At 38.7% G+C, this 19,944-nt stretch overlaps 2 protein-coding genes across 4 annotated transcripts in view; one reads left to right on the top strand and one right to left on the bottom strand.

The window, feature by feature from the left end:
* The first annotated feature begins 8,986 nt into the window (after positions 1–8,986).
* Positions 8,987–9,903, top strand: TSHB (thyroid stimulating hormone subunit beta). The gene is made up of 2 exons (XM_023547498.2): positions 8,987–9,148; positions 9,590–9,903. Exons 1-2 carry the CDS (start codon positions 8,987–8,989, stop codon positions 9,842–9,844), a joined length of 417 nt encoding a protein of 138 aa, XP_023403266.1. The 3' UTR covers positions 9,845–9,903.
* A 7,885-nt stretch (positions 9,904–17,788) lies between these two features.
* The window catches only part of TSPAN2 (tetraspanin 2), a 50,380-nt gene continuing 48,224 nt past the window's right edge, over positions 17,789–19,944 (bottom strand). For all 3 annotated transcript variants that reach the window (XM_064282382.1, XM_023547500.2, XM_064282381.1), the window contains one exon: positions 17,789–18,192. In XM_064282382.1, coding sequence (XP_064138452.1) covers positions 18,127–18,192 — 66 coding nt within the window. In that variant the 3' untranslated portion in view covers positions 17,789–18,126. The remainder of the gene's footprint in view (positions 18,193–19,944) is intronic.

Here is a 19,944-nt window from a genome sequence, read left to right as displayed (position 1 = left end):
TGATGCCAGAGGTTGCGTGATAAAATTTTGCAAGACCAACGACTTCTTCATTTCAAATACCTTTTTTTAACAGCATAAATGATGACTGTGTATGTGGACCTCACTTGGTTAGAAACACAGGAATCAAATAAACTACATCTGTGGACAGAGATGATGGAAAAACTCAATATTATGAATCAGAACAAGACCGGGGTTCAACTACGGAACAGACCACCAATTACCTATATGTAAGTTCAAGTTGAAGCTGAAGAAAATTAGAACAAATTCACAAGAGCCAAAGTACGACCTTGAGTATAATGAAGTTCAACCTACTTGGATTCTTTAACAATGTGACATCGTATACACAAAGCCCCTTTGAAAAGAAAATCACTACCCAACGCATGGTATTTATTATAGTTCTTCTAGTAATAGGCCAAGTGTTTATCATTTTCATCTATTATGTGTGTGTGTATATATATAATTTTCCAGGGATTTGATATAAATTCACTAGAAACTGGATTTTTGAATCAACGTTTAACACAATAGAGGCACTAGTTCTATTAGGAAAAAACACCCCTGCAGGTGCATACTCTTGTCTTAACATCTCCCCTGGAATCAGGTGAAGCAGCACCCTCTATTCCACTTTCCCTGTTTTCAGGGTCCTCCTCTTAGCAACTCACATTTCCAACACTTGGGGTCCCCAGTGTGGCCTCTTTATACCTGGAATGGCCCCTTCTGGTCTATATCCCAGACTCGGATCTCTCCATCCATCTCTCCAGGAAAATTCATTTCTTTAGTTGACTTATAGGCGGTAAAGACTAGGATAAGCCAAGACAAAATGTGTTGTCAATAACCTATAAAAGAATCTACTATTTATTGAACATCTCCCATGTGATGGGTGTTCTATATATTTTCTCTAGTTCTCTTAAAACTACTAACCATAAAACAGCCTGGTACTGGTACAACAACAGACACATAGACCAATGGAACAGAATTGAGAACCCAGATATAAATCCATCCACATATGAGCAGTTGATATTTGACAAAGGCCCAGTGTCAGTTAATTGCGGGAAAAGATAGTCTTTTTAACAAATGGTGCTGGCATAAATGGATATCCATTTGCAAAAAAATGAAACAGGACCCATACCTCACACCATGCACAAAAACTAACTCCAAGTGGATCAAAGACCTAAACATAAAGACTAAAACGATAAAGATCATGGAAGAAAAAATAGGGACAACGTTAGGAGCCCTAATACAAGGCATAAACAGAATACAAAACATTACCAAAAATGACGAAGAGAAACCAGATAACTGGGAGCTCCTAAAAATCAAACACCTATGCTCATCTAAAGACTTCACCAAAAGAGTAAAAAGACCACCTACAGACTGGGAAAGAATTTTCAGCTATGACATCTCCGACCAGTGCCTGATCTCTAAAATCTATATGATTCTGTCGAAACCCAACCACAAAAAGACAAACAACCCAATCAAGAAGTGAGCAAAGGATATGAACACACACTTCACTAAAGAAGATATTCAGGCACCTAACAGATACATGAGAAAATGCTCTCGATCATTAGCCATTAGAGAAATGCAAATTAAAACTACGATGAGATTCCATCTCACTCCAACAAGGCTGGCATTAATCCAAAAAACACAAAATAATAAATGTTGGAGAGGCTGCGGAGAGATTGGAACTCTTATACACCGCTGGTGGGAATGTAAAATGGTACAACCACTTTGGAAATCTATTTGGCGTTATCTTAAACAGTTAGAAATAGAACTACCATACAACCCAGAAATCCCACTCCTCGGAATATACCCTAGAGAAATAAGAGCCTTTACACAAACAGATATATGCACACCCATGTTTATTGCAGCTCTGTTTACAATAGCAAAAAGCTGGAAGCAACCAAGGTGTCCATCAACGGATGATTGGTTAAATAAATTGTGGTATATTCACACAATGGAATACTACATATCGATAAAGAACAGTGACGAATCTGTGAAACATTTCATAACATGGAGGAACCTGGAAGGCATTATGCTGAGCGAAATTAGTCAGAGGCAAAAGGACAAATATTGTATAAGACCACTATTATAAGATCTTGAGAAATAGTATAAACTGAGAAGAACACATACTTTTGTGGTTACGAGGCGGGGAGGGAGGGTGGGAGAGGGTTTTTACTGATTAGTTAGTAGATAAGAACTGCTTTAGGTGAAGGGAAGGACAATACTCAATACATGGAAGGTCAGCTCAACTGGACTGGACTGGACCAAAAGCAAAGAAGTTTCCAGGATAAACTGAATACTTCAAAGTTCAGCGGAGCAAGTGCGGGGGTTTGGGGACTATGGCTTAAGGGGACTTCTAAGTCAATTGGCAAAATAATTCTATTATGAAAACGTTCTGCATCCCACTTTGAAATGTGGCGTCTGGGGTCCTAAATGCTAACAAGCGGCCATCTAAGATGCATCAATTGGTCTCAACCCACCTGGATCCAAGGAGAATGAAGAACACCAAGGTCACACGATAACTAAGAGCCCAAGAGACAGAAAGGGCCACATGAACCAGAGACTTACATCATCCTGAGACCAGAAGAACTAGATGGTGCCCGGCTACAACCGATGACTGCCCTGGCAGGGAGCACATCAGAGAACCCCTGAGGGAGCAGGAGATCAGTGGGATGCAGACCCCAAATTCTCACAAAAAGACCATACTTAATGGTCTGACTGAGACTAGAGGAATCCCGGCGGTCATGGTCCCCAAACCTTCTATTGGCCCGGGACAGGAACCATTCCTGAAGACAAATCAGCAGTCATGAAAGGGACTGGACAGTGAGTAGGAGAGAGAAGCTGATGAAGAGTGAGCTAATGATATCAGGTGGACACTTGAGACTGTGTTGGCATCTCCTGTCTGGAGGGGGGATGGGAGGATAGAGAGAGATGGAAGCTGGCAAAATTGTCACGAAAGGAGAGACCGGAAGGGCTGACTCATTAGGGGGAGAGCAAGTGGGAGAACGGAGTAAGGTGTATATAAACTTATATGTGACAGTCTGACTTGATTTGTAAACGTTCACTTGAAGCTCAATAAAAGTTAATTAAAAAAAAAAAAAACTACTAACCATAAGAAAGGCCCTGGAGAACCAGGGAAGGCTTTGCAAAGCGAGGTTTTCTAAGTTAGGTAATGAAAGGTGAGTAGCAGGTGAGACCAGGCATGGAATAAGGTATGGGGCAGGTGTTCTAGGCGGAGGATATGCCATATGAAGGGCCTTGGAGACAAGAGAGAAAGTGGCTTATTTACAGAACTCAGTTCAGTTTGGCTGAAGAACAGAGAAAGTGGAGGAAGGGTGTGGGAAGTTAGGGAGAAGGGTGGGAAATGATGACAGATGAAACTCGGGAAGGCTTTGTAAATAATACTAAGGAGGTTGGACTTTTTTCTGAGGGCAATGAGTAGTTCCCATTGCATTTTATGGTATATTACTTTAGTTACAGTGAGGAAAATGAATTGAAAGGAGCAAAACAGGACTATAACTATGGAAATGGAGAAACGTGTAGGTTGGTTCTAAAATTCCGTATTTTTTCATGTACTTGTTCACTCATTTATATGTGCAAGAAAAATAAAATCTACTGTGTACTCTAGGCTCCACAAGAGAAAGACCTGGAGATCTGCTCCTGTAAAGATTACAGCTTAGAAAACCCTATAAGGCAGTTCTACTTTGTCATATGGGGGACCATGAGTTAGAATTAACTCAACGGCAACTAACAGCAACTATGACTAGGTACTAGCTACTGTGACTAAATATTTGTTAAATAAATAAATGTTGAATTGTTATAAATTAGTTATCACTTATCACTTATCAGACACTTATTATGTGCCAGACACTATGCTAAGTGCTTTACATGAATACTGATATTGCCTTATAACTGGTGAAGAAACCTAGATATAGAGAGGTCAAGCATGCCAATGTCATATAGCTAGTAAGTAGCAGAGCCAGGATTCGATCTCAGATCAGTTTGACATCCTACTAGATTTGGCCATGTTAGTTAAATGGCTAGTTTTTTTCACTAAGTAAATTTTATTTAACAGCTTTTATAATCCTGAGAAAAAACAATAAAGTATTTTGAACTAATTAAAATTTTTGTTCTAATGAAATATATATATATTCATATATATATAAATACATATATTCATACATATATACGAAGTTGCCTTTGCCTTGTGGATGAGGAATACCTTCATAGATGTCTAAATGAGTGTTTAGGTAAAATTTTGGGTATTCAAGTCTCAAATAAATTCTCATTCCCAAGACTTGCTTATGACATTAAGGTTTTTCAGTTTTTATTTATTTTTCTCCCCTCATTCAGTGTTGAGACCGTATTAATAAAGGAAATATTTAAAAGGATGATTTTGTTTTTAAATAGGACAGAGGGAAGTGCACACTGCAATAATGTCAAAGCTGCCAGAGGAAGATATTATGAACTTGCTTGTCTAAACACATTTTATTATGAATTTTCAGTAGATGATTTTCAGATAAGAAAGCAATAATTCAAATGCAATTATATAAACAAGAAGATCAGAGGGGAATTATCTTGAAGGGTATAAAATGAACCAAGAGCTTTTAGTCAAGGCCATTACAGCATCAGCTCCAGTGCAAAGTCAGGTAGGTGTCTATCCTGAGAAGGTTTTGTGTAGTGAAATGTTCTTATTCTAATTTTCCTTCATTTTCCCCATGTTAAAATCTATTCTAAAATCGCAAGCTTTGATAGGCTTTAAAATTTTTAAACTATTGTTCGAAATTGCTCGGTGGGGGTCAAGGTAAGTGAATAACATACGTAAGAAAAAAATAAAATTCCATTGACAATTGATCAATTTCCTAATGAACATTGATATGCATGGCTTTCTTCTTCTGTTTATTTTTTTATTTAAATATTTTTATGAATTGAATAATCTGTGTATTTAATTCTCTCAAATGTTGATGGTCATCTATGATGAAAATATACTTCAGGGAAAACAAAGTAGATTCATTTTTAAGCACCTGCAGGGGTAATGGACTCTGTATCCTAAGGTCTTTTTAGCTACTTAATAGCTAAACCTCCTTGGATAGTGTCCAACACACATCTGCCTAATAGTACATTTTGCTTTCTAGAAAATTACAGTGCTTTAGTAAAGTCCCTGGAAACCCTGATGGTGTAGAGGTTAAAAGCTATGGCTGCTAACCAAAAGGTCAGCAGTTCTAATCCACCAGGCACTCCTTGGAAACAGTTCTACCCTGTCCTATAGGGCCACTGTGAGTTAGAATCAACTCAATGGCAATGGGTTTGGTTTGGTTTTTTGGTTAGTGAAGTCCCAGGATTGTTCACAGGGTGGCCAACAGATTCTTTTCATGGTATAGTAAGGAATTTGGAGAGAAAAGATTGGCAAAGGAAATTAGCAGAATACAGAAAATTTTTTTTTTTTTTAAACGCAGGTGGTGAGACTTAGAAGAGTGAAAAGAATGAGAAAGAGGCAAAGGAAAGAACGTATCTTGGAATAAGGAAAAACATTGCAAGTGGGGACATATGTGGTCATGCCATTGACATCTCTTATTATTTAGGAACTGAAATCATGCCTTCTGTGTTCAGGGGCTCAATAAATCATGCATGATGATTTTAAAAGAGGTAATTAAGTTGCAGAGATGAGAACCCAGGAGGCAATAAAGGAGAAATTGTGGCATATAAGAAGGTATTAATTAACACTAATTTATAGAGTGTTACATAGTTATATAGCCTTTCTTCTATAGAATTCCAAGTGTGTCACGTGTATTTTTTTTTAATCTTTTTATGATTTTTGGAAGGGACATATAGGAAAATGAATGCACAGGATATTAAATTTCTCAGTTACACACATCTGCAATTAAATCTGGAAGCAGAATTCCAGGTCACTAGCTCTTAACCAGGAATCAGACACTAATTTACCATATAGAATCACAGACTGTGCTGAAAAGACCTTCCTGACCATCTTCTGGGCTCTGAGCCTTTCTTTTCTAGGTGAGGAAATTGTGGACCGGAAAGATTCTGTGGATGAAGTTTCACTATTTTCAATAAGGAAGAAAAAGGATAGTTTTTACCTCCTTTACGTCCACAAAGTTATATAGCTACTGTGGCCAATAGTTTTTTTCCTTTTGTTGTTTTACACTCCTGCATTTATAAGAGGAACTTTGAAAAAGTAGAGAGTGTCCATGGTGAATATGGCAGTAACAGGTAAAACTTCCAAAACAATTTTTATCCAGTAACTTAAAAAAGAGTCAGGTGTACTTGTCTCTTTCTATTTGAGATGGGGAAACTAAGACCCAGGCGGATTTAATATTTCAGTCAATTTCTCATAGATCCATGGGAGATCTTAAAATAGAACTCTGTTTCTTAATTTATAGACCAATATTCTTACCAGTAGGTTACTGGGCATCTACTTTACATAGAATCACGGAGCTAGAAGTTAGAATACATGAAATTCATTACTTCTGATGGTGAAAACCCAGTAAGTAGCAGGCTGGTTAGATAGACAAGAACCATATCCGCATAGTGGGTGAGTGTTTTACATCCTTTCCTCAGCTGATGTTTTTAAGACCCTGCAAAAGATCCTCTAAGCATGTGGCTCTAAAAAAATGAAACCAACTCTATGCCATGAAGGGGGCTCACATTTGTGAAGCGCTTGAGAACACAAGACTCTAGGAGCGAGAAATTTTGTTTTCTTGCCTTAATTTAAATAACAAACTACGAAAAAATTCTGGAATATGCAAAACTAGATTTAGAAGAGTTCACCCTTAATATTGGAAAGTCTTCTTAAAGTATCTAGTTCACTTCCTTATCTATACAGAAGTGAGTGAGGTAAACATAGGGAATCTTTGGTAATTGTAGGTAAGGGAGCCATAATTTGGACTCTTTCAGAGCATTTAGTGCCAGCTATGGTGGCACAGCGGTTAAACTCTTGACTGCTAACCAAAAGGCCAACGGTTTGAATCCACTGGAGAAACACGTGGCAGTTGGCTTCAGAAATGATTTATGGCCTTGGAAAACCTATGGGAAAGTTCTACTCTGTCCTACAGTGTTGCTATAAAAAAAAATAAGTTGGAATAAACTCGATGGCAATGAGTTTGGTTTTTGGGTGCTCATATTTATCTTTTCCAATAGACTGTCAGTCCTTGAGCACAAGAATTATGTCTTCTCCATTTTGTATCTTTCAGTGTCTGGCTCAGATGCTCAATATATGTTTATATTTAATGAAACTGAAATTCTCATCCAGGTGTAGGAGACTGGCTGAAATGAGCACTAGTCACTGGAAGTTGACATTTAAAATAAATCCCTGAAAACTTATTTTAATGTGGTTCTCACTTTTCTTATAAATTGAACGAAGACAAAACTCTGGTTAAGTTGTATGTATGAGGTTCCAGTGAGTAGAAGTTTTAATATATTAGCTTAAAAATGATGTTGGGGTATCATCATAGCTGACAGGTTTGAGAAAATCTTCATACATAAAAATGTTTAGTGAATTATAATTTATTTAATAGGACCAACAAAAAAATTTTGTGTTGATAGATAAGAATACTCTGCCATTAAGATGTATATTTTATATTCTGGCAATGATACTTGAGATGGAAAAAAAATCCAAATACACCTAGCTACCTATAAAATATTTTTAAGACAAAAAAGAAAGTTGTCTTAATCTTTGAGGTGATCAACTTACATTCAGAAGTCTGAAATTTGATTATGTTCTCTCAGTAACAAAACTAAAATAATTATATGTTATAACATTATTCAGATCATTATGATGTTCGGTAGATACGGAATAAGGTCTCCATCAGATTGGCTCTTCTGAGATACATGGTCTGCTTTTCCTCAGATACAGTGAACCCTATCTTGTCTTCCATGTAGCCAAAACTTACTTAGCTTTCCTGGCTAATCCATTGGAAACCCTGGTGGCATAGTGGTTAAGAGCTATGGCTGCTACCAAAAAGGTCTGCAGTTCAAATCCACCAGGTGCTCCTTGGAAACCCTATGGGGCAGTTCTACTCTGCCCACTATGAGTTGGAATTGACTTGAGGCAACAGGTTTTGTTTTGTTTCTTTTTTGGCTAACCCATAATGGGTCTGTCACCTATGACTGTATTGCTCTTATTACATTGATCTGTATTTTTTGTATCTGTAATATTTTTTGATATTTTTTGTCTCTATAATCTTTTTGAGATAGGTCTTCTGTGCAAAATGATCTTTTATTTATCCCAATTTTTCCTTCTCCAACCTTAGAGGGATGTCCTAAGGATTCAGAAGGGGAATTCTAGATTTCTGGGATAGCCCCTTAACATAACTGGTAATTTTAACGGACCTTTTCTGGACTTCCTCCAGCTTTATGGAGTCTTCCCTGAAAGGCAATGGACGGAATTATAGGCAAGATTCCTGGGTAATGCACTGGGATGGCACCAAAGTTTGGTCATGCTTCTTGGGTTCTTTGCCCTTTTAGATTACGGCCAGTTTGTTGGCCTTTTAGGCTATTGAGCCAAACATTTCAGGAAACTACAGTTCTGAGAAAGCCCTTCCTGAAGTATAATTGTTAACTCACTTCTTAAAATCACAGAGGCAGGTGTTTGGATTGGTTTTCCATTGAATGAATTATTTTATACTTAGTTAACATACACATCTCCTCTACTTTCCCATTGTGGCATTTCAGGTTGCCATTTCATTGCCCAGTAGAGCTTAGAGGGGCTTGCAAATAGGACTTGTGTTGTGCAAATTTCTACACAATAGGGTATGTGGATCATAGCCACACCTCAAAGAGTACTAAAACGTTACTGTGAGTATTAAACATGTAAAAGCACCTACTTAGGGCCTAACACATAGAAGGCACTTAATAAATGGTAGCTGTTATTATTATTATTGGCAATTTTATATATTTTAGCTCTCTCCAAGTGTTCCTTCTGAATGTCCTGAAGAGATACATATAATAGGTTCTTTAATTTTATCTTTGATTTAGCATGACTGCTATCTTCGTGATGTCCATACTTTTTGGCTTCATATGTGGGCAAACGATGTCTTTTTGTGTTCCAACTGAGTACACAATGCACGTCGAAAGGTGGGAGTGTGCTTATTGCCTAGCTATCAACACCACAATCTGTGCTGGATATTGTATGACACGGGTATGTAGTTCATCTCCCTTTTTTTTTAGCTATCAGTTAGATAAACCTAGAGTCAGTCTATTCCTATCCAGAAAGAATATGAAATAAATCATAACCTCATTTCTGAAATGTAATTGTTACTGGTTCCTTAAATCTAGAATGTATAGATTACAATATTATTTTAATATTTTATAACGGTTTCACTTCTCCGTATTTATTTAAACCTTATTCTTGTTCCCATGATCAGGGATAAAAGATTGTCAATTCCATCTCTGTGGGATTCAGTGTGGATATGTTCAGTTGGTATTGGGGATTGGGATGAAGAATCCTTCCCCTGGTCCTATTTGTGTCAGAGGACACTTGATAGCAAATAAAAGTGAATTGACTTTTATCTGATTCCATTATCTATATGTTTCTGAAAGTTCCATCACATTATACTCCCTTTTTTGTTTTTTTCCTCAGGATATTAATGGCAAGCTGTTTCTCCCCAAGTATGCTCTGTCCCAGAACGTTTGTGCATATAGAGACTTCGTCTACAGGACTGTAGAAATACCGGGATGCCCACGCCATGTTGCTCCCTATTACTCCTACCCTGTTGCTGTAAGCTGTAGGTGTGGCAAGTGTAACACTGACTACAGTGACTGTATACAGGAGGCCATCAAGACAGACTACTGTACCAAACCTCAGAAATCTTATGCAGTGGGGTTTTCTGTCTAACTTCAATAGAAATGTAACTTGCAATTTGGTTAATGTGTCTATCTGGAATAAAACTAATAAAATATCAATATATTTCGCAATACCTTATGTACACTTTGAGTCCTGTTTCATCCATACACATACCCATACATGCATTAGAGGGCTGAAGGGGCTTTAGAAGGGAAGGCGAGTGAAACAGCCTTTCAAGCTCATATGAAGGATGGTTTCCACATGAGAGGGTAGAGTGGAAGTAAAAGGGGGTATAGGGGCTAATGAAGCCAGCCTTCAGCTGACTCTTCTAACAGAGGGTCAGGATGTTTGCCTTATCATAGAAAGTGAATATGGGACCACTAAGAATTAGGAGGAGATGGTAATGTGACCAGAAGCTGAAGGAATCGATGGCACCAGGGTACTGGAAACACCTACTTCCAAAGGCTAGAAGCAGAGTTGGTGTGGAGGCGGGGAAGAAGGAACACGTGAAATCTGCAACATAATGCTTTATCCTAGTCATGCGAATGTGCTGGATAAAACTCCACGAACACTCAGTAAACACTACAGAAACTATTTGATTAAATTACTCTGGTGGGCCAACTGATCAACAAAAGTTATACCCCAAAAAGTCAATCTACAAAGCCTAGAAAAGAGGCCACGATCATTTTACATGTGGAAGCCTAAATCATTCAAGTGACAGGAGATACTCTCCAGCATTTAAACTGAAAGCAACTTGTCCTGTTTTGACTTTTGATGTCAGGGAAAACAATCATGAAAGATTTTAGGGACGGGGAAGAGTGCTGAGGGATTTAACAGAATAGAGTCATCCTGATTCTAATCAACCATCATCAATACTGAAACACTGTTTTCCGGAAAATAAGTTCAGCAAGCAGTTGTTTACGTCTCTTTTCCTTCCTCAGACAATCTTTCATGAGAGTTTGGTTTCAATAGATGTGTGAAATGAGACAGACCCAGTGCCCTGCAGACTTGACCTCAAAAAAAGACTACTTACCCTGTATTTGTCCATTTTTTCCATCCACACTGCCACTATCAAGGTGACTATCACCTTGATAAGCAGGGCGAGTTAGCCAACCCCACAGCAATGATTGCATTCAGCCACCAAACCAAAACCCATGGCTGTCAAGTTGATCCCGACTCATAGTGACCCTATAGGGCAGGGTAGAACTGCCCCACAGGGCTTCCATTTCCATAGAGCAGATGGTGGATTTTGGTTAGTAGCTGAGTTCTTAACTACCACACAAACAGGGCTCCAGCTATCTTGCAAATGTCCGCATGTGACAGTGTTGGGTGGTGGGGAGGGTTGTATAGATGGGTTAATACCAAGCCCATGCTTTGCCAATAGGGAGGGAGTAATTCCACCTTTCTATACAAAAGAGTCAGGGACTGTCACTATTTTTACTGTATTACCTGAAGTTCAAGGAGCCCTGGTGGCACACTAGTTAAGCACTTGGCTGCTAACTGAAAAGTCGGCAGTTTGAACCCATCAGCTGCTCTGCAGGAGAAAGATGTGGCAGTCCTCTTCTGTAAAGATTTCAGCCTAGGAAACCTTATGACAGAGCTCTACTCTGTCCTATAGGGTCGCTATTAATTAGCATGGCCCCAAATATTGATCTAGGGCTTTAGAGCCTCATATCACTTGATAGCATGGATACTTAAAGCTGCAGGATATAACTTCTCCGAAAACTGTCTATTAGATATAAATCTTTGATTAATAGAGAAAAAGAGTAAAATTCAAACCTAACAGGCACTAGTCACCTATGACATTCATAGATTCTGAAAAACATTTTCTAAGCACTTGAACTCTTGAAAGGCTGACAAGTTTAGGGAGGTTTCATATAAACAGTCCAGCTCAGAAGGCATTATTTAAATGGGCTTCTTCAAACTGCACAGAGGCTAGGCATGGGTGTGGTGGGCCTGTGCCTTCATGGACCACAGAGTTCCTCAGAGTGGGCACACCAGAGATTACTCATTTCCTCCCACTGAAGGCAATCCATTTGCAATAGATGCCCATATACATTATATTAAACTATTCTTGAAAGTGGAGCTGTACAGGACAGATAATCTTTAGTATTAGATGTTGCCTAACTGGGGAGAGAGTTTAGGGATTGGGATGACTGACAATTTGCCTCAACTGGATCCAGAAACTGGGGAAGAGAGAAATGCTGTTTTAGAGGGCCTTGGTTTTCTCTGGGTTTAAGAGAGGGAGCATGAATAGACAGCTTGGAAATGGGAAGGTGAGCAATCATTGTGTGTGTCACAGGAGAAAGATCCTCTTCAGTGGTCTTTAAATTTAACCTAAAATTTAAAGAAGTTGATTCTTGGCAGAAGAAGTTTGAGATTCAGTGCTTAAAAAAAAAAGTACCTCTTGTTTTTCATTTGACTTTGAAATATAAAGAGTTCTTTCATAATTAATTGAATTTGGGATCAGTGCAACTCCAATCTCTGCTTTCCTAATGGCCAAATTCTTTAGGAGTGAGTGTACCAGGGTGAATATTATTGGTAGGTAACCAATTGATGCTTCTTAGTAATACAACTTCAAGTAGTGGAAGCTCTTCTTTATATAAGAAATTGCTGCTTTTTAAGAACTACAATAAAAATTATTTTATTGAGGCAACTTCCACTCTATCCTTACTGTTGACTCTTGAGCTCCTCCCTACCCTCTCATCTCTCCAGATTAATCCCTACTTATCCTTTAAGACAACTCTGGTTTCACTTTCTCTAATTCTATTACCCTACCTCCATCTGCTGCTTCTGCTTGTGTAGCATCCATTTCTTTTCTTCTGGAAACTGAACCTTGATTTTCCTTTGAGGGTCTTCCCTACCCCCACTGTTAGTTTAGGTTGTTTGAATGGGACTGATGGCGGTGGACATGCCACTTAGGCTCAGCTAAGCCTGGCTTCCCCTACGTTTCTGTCAGTTTGTTGTACTGTGGGGGCTTGTGCGTTGCTGTGATACTGGAAGCTATGTCACTGGTATTCAAATACCAGCAGGGTCACCCCCGACAGACAGGTTTCAGCTGAGCTTCCAGACTAAGCACAGACTAGGAAGAAGGGCCCAGCGGTCTACTTCTGAAAAGAATTAACCAGTGAAAACCTTGTGAATAGCAGTGGAACATTGTCTGATATAGTGCAGGAAGATGAGCCCCCCAGGTTGGAAGGCACTCAAAACAAGACTGGGGAAGAGCTGCCTCCTCAAAGAAGAGTTTACCTTAATGACATGGATGGAGTCAAGCTTTCAGGACCTTTATTTGCTGGTATGGCACAACTCAAAATGAGAAGAAACAGCTGGAAACATCCATTAATAATTGGAATGTGGAATGTACGAAGTATGAATCTAGGAAAACTGGAAATCATCAGAAATGAAATGGAACACATAAAGATCAGTACCCTAGGCATTAGTGAGCTGAAATGGACTGGTACTGGTCATTTTGAATCAGACAACCATATGGTCTACTATGCAGGGAATGACAACTTGAAGACGAACGGTATTGCACTCATCGCCAAAAAGAACATTTCAAGGTCTATCTTGAAGTACAACACTGTCAGTGGTAGGATAATATCCATATGCCTACAAGGAAGAACAGTTAATACAACTATTTTTCAAATTTATGCACCAACCACTAAGGCCAAAGATGAAGAAACTAAAGACTTTTAACAACTTCTGCAGTCTGAAATTGATCGAACATGCAATCAGGATGCACTGATAATTACTGGTGATGACTGGAGTGCGGAAGTTGGAAACAAAGAAGAATCGGTAGTTGGAAAATATGGCCTTGGTGATAGAAATAAGGCTGGAGATTGCAAGATTGAATTTTGCAAGACTTAATGATTTCTTCACTGCAAATACCTTTTTTCACCAACATAAAGGGCGACGATACACATGGAATTCGCCAGATGGAATTACCAGGAATCAAATCCACTACATCTGTGGTAAGAGACGATAGAAAAACTCAATATCATCAGTCAGAACAAGGGGCCGACTTTGGATCAGACCATCAATTACTCAGATGCAAGTTCAAGCTGAAACTGAAGAAAATTAGAACAAGTCCATGGGAGCCAAAGTATGACCTTGAGTATGTCTCACCTGAATTTAGAGACCATTTCAAGAATAGATTTGACACACTGAACACTAATGACTGAAGACCAGACGAGTTGTGGAATGACATCAAGGATGTCATACATGAAGAAAGTAAGAGGTCATTAAAAAAATGGGAAAGAAAGAAAAGACCTAAGTTGATGTCAGAAAAGACTCTGAAACTTGCTCTTGGACGTCACAGAAAAAATGATGAAGTAAAAGAACTGAAGATTTCAAAGGGCGGCTCGAGAAGACAAAGTAAAGTATTATGATGACATGTGCAAAGACCTGGAGAACTCTTAAAATATACACAAATTTAATTTTAATGAAACAAAAGTACGATTCAATTAATCTACTAGCTTCAAGAGCCCACGAGCACTCCCTCTCAGGGGTGGGAAAAATGGGGTTGCTGAAATTGAGGGGCTGGTGGCCAAAGGGGATGTCAAGGTGGCAGTGAACCAGGAAAGTCCGTGGCCTATGGAAGCCCCAATGGCAGCATATAGGGCCATGGAAACCATGTTTGACCTATGACAGCAAGGGTTCCTCTTACAATCTTTGGTGAACACTTCATAAGTGTAAGCATGCTCTCTCACTGCCATCTTCCCATGAACCTCATTCTCATCAGCCAAACCTATTAGCGTTGTTCAAAAGGGAAAGGAGAGCAACTATTGTTGCTGGTTGTGTGGGGGTCTACGTTGGACCTTGATTCACTGTGCATTTTTACAGACTGAGCCACAGATAACAAAGGAGCTATTCTGGGGAAGAGAAGTATACTTAGGGCAGAACGATATTAATTGAAATACAGTTATATGAAATCAAAGTCCTTAGAGCAGGTGTTGCTTTAAGGGCAGGTCCTGCTCCCAATAAACCCGTGCCCACTGAGTTGATTCTGACTCACAGGGACCCTATAGGACAGAGTAGAACTGCCCCATAGGGGCTGGTGGATTCAAACTCTCGACCTTTTGGTCAGAAGCCGAGCTCTTAAGCACTGCGCCACCACAGCTTGTCCAGCTTCCAATAGTAACATAAAAAAGTTACTACTCTGTTTCCTTTTTCACCATAGTGTGGGTTGATTGGTAGTTGGACATGTAGATAAATTGTGTGAAGGTGTGTAGAAAGATATAATAGTATTTTAAGACAAATCAAACAATCAATTCCAGTTCTTAGAAAATTTAATTTGAAATAACTTAAAATATGTCATCATTAAGAAATTTTAATTTAGTGCCTTGGCAAGAGAGGCTTAATGAAATGTTTGGGTCTGGTCTCAAATTAGCTTAAGTAAACAGAAATAACAACAACAACAACAAATATATATGTGTGTGTATATATATATCTTGAAATATACATGTATCTTGAAATATGTATAACTTGAACATATATACATATATATAAAACTCAAATATATACACACACATATATACATACTTTGGTGTATATATATTCAAGTTTTATATATGTATATACATTCAAGTTATATATATTTCAATATATATATACACACATACACACATATATGTGTATATTCAAGTTACATACCTGTATATATATTTCAAGATATATACATACGCACATACATACATCTCTCTCTTTCTACATATACAGAAAATGTATAGCTTACCCTCATTTAGTGATGTAGTTCTCTAATTTTACACATGGCACAAATTCTGGAAAAATTACCCCCAAAAGGGGCACATTAACCATATACGGAACAGCTCTCCACTTCCCCATTTTGAACTATGGTAGTCTTCTTCAAGGCTGTTAACTCATATATGGAACGAAACTCATTTTTGTTGAATCAGAGATGAGTTGGAATGACCCTCAGTGTGCCCTGGGGCCTGTCGCCTGTCTTCAGGCAGAGAAATGAACTAAATGACCTAATGAATAAAGCCACCGAGAGTGAGATTAGACTGTCGTCTGTTTTTTTGCTTTAAAAGTTTCATTTCATAACTATTGGAGTACAAATATCTATTTCATGAAGTGATTTTCTTAAAATAATCTTTCTTTAGTTATAAAAAAAAATAGACACAGTAAAATAGCTATGCACAATTAAATTTTTAGCCTTCTTCTAATCTGACGGGTTTTCCTAGAAAAGCTTCCTCCAAAGTTAGTAGTAGCAAGTGTGGCAGAAAGAGAAATGCGGCTTTCTATGGGACTGAGAATATTTCAAGCAGTTATATCTTTTCAGCAAAGGCTTTATAAAAGCTTCTTTCCCTTAGTGCACATCCAGAGACTTGTTTTCTCACACGTGTACACACTCACCTGGGGTGTCCCAGTCCCCCATACTTTCACTTTGTTGTGGCACTTTTAAATGTAATTAAAGAAAAACAAAAAACAAAACTCCATGATTTGGAGTACCAAGTTGTTAGAAGCCCTGGTGATGCAATGGTTAAGCACTTGGCTGCTAACTGAAAGGCTGGCAGTTCGAATTCACCCAGTGACTCCGTGGGAGAAAAGACTTCGCAATCTGCTTATGTAAAAGTTACAGTATAGGAAACCCTATGCAGCAGTTCTACTCTGTCACATTGGGACGTTATGAATTGAAAACCGCCTCAAAATGACCTAACAACAACAGCAATGAAGTTGTTGAAAGTTACTAATATGCCAATTCACATCCTAAATTTGGGTTTGCTGTTGTCATTGTTGTTAGCTGCCACGGAGAGTCCAACTCATGGTGACCCCATGTGTGCAGAGTAGAACTGTGTTCCATGGGGTTTTCAAGGCTTTGACCTTTCAGAAGGAGGTTGCCAGCCACGTGTGTCTTCCAAGGCACCTCTAGGTGGGTTTGAACCGCTCAGCTCGTAGCCAAGTGCTTAACCGTTCACACCACCCAGGAACTCTACATTTGGGTTTACGTACCTAAAATCAATCATTAAAGCCATAAAAGGAGCTGAAAATTTTATTCTCTTAAGGGATTTGTACAGAAAGGACACATTTATGTTGTGTGTGTGTGTATAAGTATTCTTGTTTCCTTAGCTTGTCCCTCTTGTGTGCACACACCCAGGCGAGGATGCTTTTCTATTGCTTTTTTGTGTATTGTTATTATTTTTTTAGTTTGGCCAAGAATGCTCATGAGATAATATATGAATTAAGTTGGATTTTGTTTTATTTATTTTAAGTGGGGAAAACTGTAGTTCTTAATCTAGGGAAAAGAATTCTCTAAGTGAATAAATAAGAATACACACACAAAAAAAGGAAAATACGTAAACTCAAGTTATGAGGTATTTCAAAGATACAGTGCTGGTAAAGATTCTCTTCCCCACAATTTGCAACTGCCAGGCCTCTTGCTTTAGTCTTTCTAGCCTTACATCTGGAGAAACACAGAGAAGTCCGAGATAAAAGCCACTCTGAGGATGTAAGGGTTGCAGAATTCAGAGCAAAGTCAGAAAAGGAAAAGTAGTACAGCAATATGTACATGTCTTCGTCTGAGAACAAAAATATTTCTATAAAAAGCTGTTACAAGTTTTTTCTTTTCTTTTTTTTTTTTGTCCTAAAAACACTCACTTTTTTAGGGCACATGATTGTCTATGTGACTGCTATTTCCAGAGGGAGGTTTTTTTTTGTTTTTAAAAACACTAGGAAAGCATGAGTTGCTCACATTAGATTTTCCATGCTATATTTAGTTTCACTGGTGTGTTTAGTTTTAAAGCTGTGTTTACTACATTCTGGGGATAGCATGTATACAAAAAAAGGAAATCCTTACACACAACTTAGACGGTCAGTTTTAACATTCCACTGTGATCTCTCAAAGCCTGTAGTTTCTTGACACCATTTTCTAGAAATCCCTGAATTCTCTGTACCCGACTTTCCACGGCTAGAGTTTGAGAAACTGACCATTTATCAAGTTTTCTGAACTGGCAAATTCTGAAAGTTTATCAAAACTTTTGATTCTTTTTTTTTTTTTTTTTTTTTGGTTGTTAAATAGGTTACTCCCTTTCCACAACAAAAATTAGGAATTCCCAGCCAACAGCTCTCATTATCTGCAATGCATATACCAGAAACACTCACCCACACATAACATGCTCTCAGTCAGGACATAGGCATTCACCCAAAGGGCAAGCCAGTAGTGAGCCCTCCATACAAACATGTGCAAATGTACAATTGATACCAAATTACTTTCAGGTCTTAATGTCCTTTGGATATTAAAAATGAGCCGGAAGGCAGCTCCCATGACATTTAGTATGAAAGCTTTCGATTGTAATTTTCATGTAGAAGTGGCTTCATATCACATCTTGCGAGTTTCGTATTGCACAGCAAAGGACCATGCTGAATATCATGCCAAAGATCTGAAACAGAAGGGTCCGCATGTTAGTGACTTGCATATGTGTCTGAAAACTGCCTGCATGTCTAACTTAAGTTAATCAATACTCACCGGTTAGAAATGGCATTTTTATATATACTTAAAAATGGCTACTGGTTAAGGATTTCCACATTAACCGTTTAAAATGCACTACTACTACATTATTGCCGTTAACAAATAACAAGGACTTTAAGAAAAAAGCCCTGTTTCTAGCTTAAAGAAGAGTTCTTAATAACTGTAAAGCAGACAGATACACTACTGGTTTTGTGATTTTATATTTCAGGTAAATACCAGATCTTGTATCTCTTTTATATATTTTGAAAAATATGTTGCTTAAATACTCTTGCGTTCTAATTAGCTTTCTATTGTCAGAAAAGTTTTGACTTTTTGCAACGGTGACCACATATTAAAAAGCATTTATTCATTCCTGGTCCATTTCTTCTCTAATTTTTTTTTTTTTTTTTGTGGCCCATTTCTAGTACAAATGTTGCTTCACTGTTTAACTCAACAGTTTTACCATAAGCTGAGGTGTTTGACCATGGGGTTACTGACTTCTTTCTCTCTCTTGGAAAGTTCTTTGAGAGGCCAAATAGTTGGGCAAAATCCATGCCACTTAAGATAATTTGAATGGAAGGATGACAAAAGACCTTTCTTGCTCTTGCTCACTTCCCCTACAATTTTGTAGAGCCAGTGAAATCCCACCTGTGGGTGTACAATGTTTAAAAACTATTGTCAGTGTTCTTTAAAAAATTGGTCCCATAATTTTCTGGTTCTCTCCTTAGTCCTATCCTGTCAGACTACGAACTTGGAATGCTAATTTCAAAATAGCACATATGATCTTTTTATTTTTTGGGAGGGAAGGGAGCTTATGGTAAGGGAATCATCAGGAGCAGGATTTCAAACTTCTGGCTGACAGAACTCAGAACCAGCGTGTGGCAGGGGAGACACCTAAAGGACGTTTGGTTAACTGATTATTCTGTGAAACTTACAAAGAAAAGCACTGAAGAAAAAACTGTACCGGGTGCTAATTCCAGATGGCCAACAGAGGGCGCTTCCCATTACCGTGGTTGCCAGGTTTGATGCAACCCCCACCTTATTATGGTTGAACTCTGAGGGAATCCCCTCGGAAAGAAACCTCTTCAGCCTCAGCCTGCCACAGTCAGGAGTCAGTGGTGGCCACTTTTAGGCTGCTCATTCGTTGAGATCAGGGAATTGTTTAGGAGGGTCTATTCGATGCCTCCATAATGTAGAACATTTTCAAAACTTGTACCCCAGGACTGCCCGTGGGGAGCACAGAGTGGCCATCAGGCTAGCACCAGAGCAGATAGGGAGGGCCTGAGAGATGCCCCTGGATTTGGAGGCACTGTATTTCCACCCACTGTCCCACCTCTCTGTGCTCTAAATACCAAAAAGGCGAAGGGTGCTTGTGGGTACCCTGAGCACTGCGGATTCATTGAGTTCCTGATAATTCCCATTGCCCTCCGTTTAGATTAGGCCGTGAGTTAATATATAGAGGGCTACAGAGTAAGCACGTTAGCTACTATTGCCTAACTCCTGGACAGTAGAAATCACCTCTTAACTGGCCTCCCTGACTCCAGCGTTGTCTCCCTTCAACCTTTCCTCCACACTGTTACCCTTTGTCCTTGTAACGCTTGGTAACACCCCTTTGGCTTAAGGATAAAGCCCAGGCTCTTTAAAGGGGCAAACACAGACCTCTATTATATAATCCAGATAACTT

This window comes from Loxodonta africana, chromosome 3 (assembly GCF_030014295.1).
Source record: "Loxodonta africana isolate mLoxAfr1 chromosome 3, mLoxAfr1.hap2, whole genome shotgun sequence".
NCBI lineage: Eukaryota > Metazoa > Chordata > Mammalia > Proboscidea > Elephantidae > Loxodonta > Loxodonta africana.
Note: the sequence above shows the minus strand (reverse complement) of the source record. Positions and strands in the feature narration are given on the sequence as shown.

Bases quoted from the DNA above. Each gene is read 5' to 3' on its own strand.
- TSHB (XM_023547498.2), top strand. From the start codon at position 8,987: ATGACTGCTATCTTCGTGATGTCCATACTTTTTGGCTTCATATGTGGG. The intron at 9,149-9,589 runs GTATGTAGTTCA...TTTTTTCCTCAG, and splicing joins CTGGATATTGTATGACACGG to GATATTAATGGCAAGCTGTT.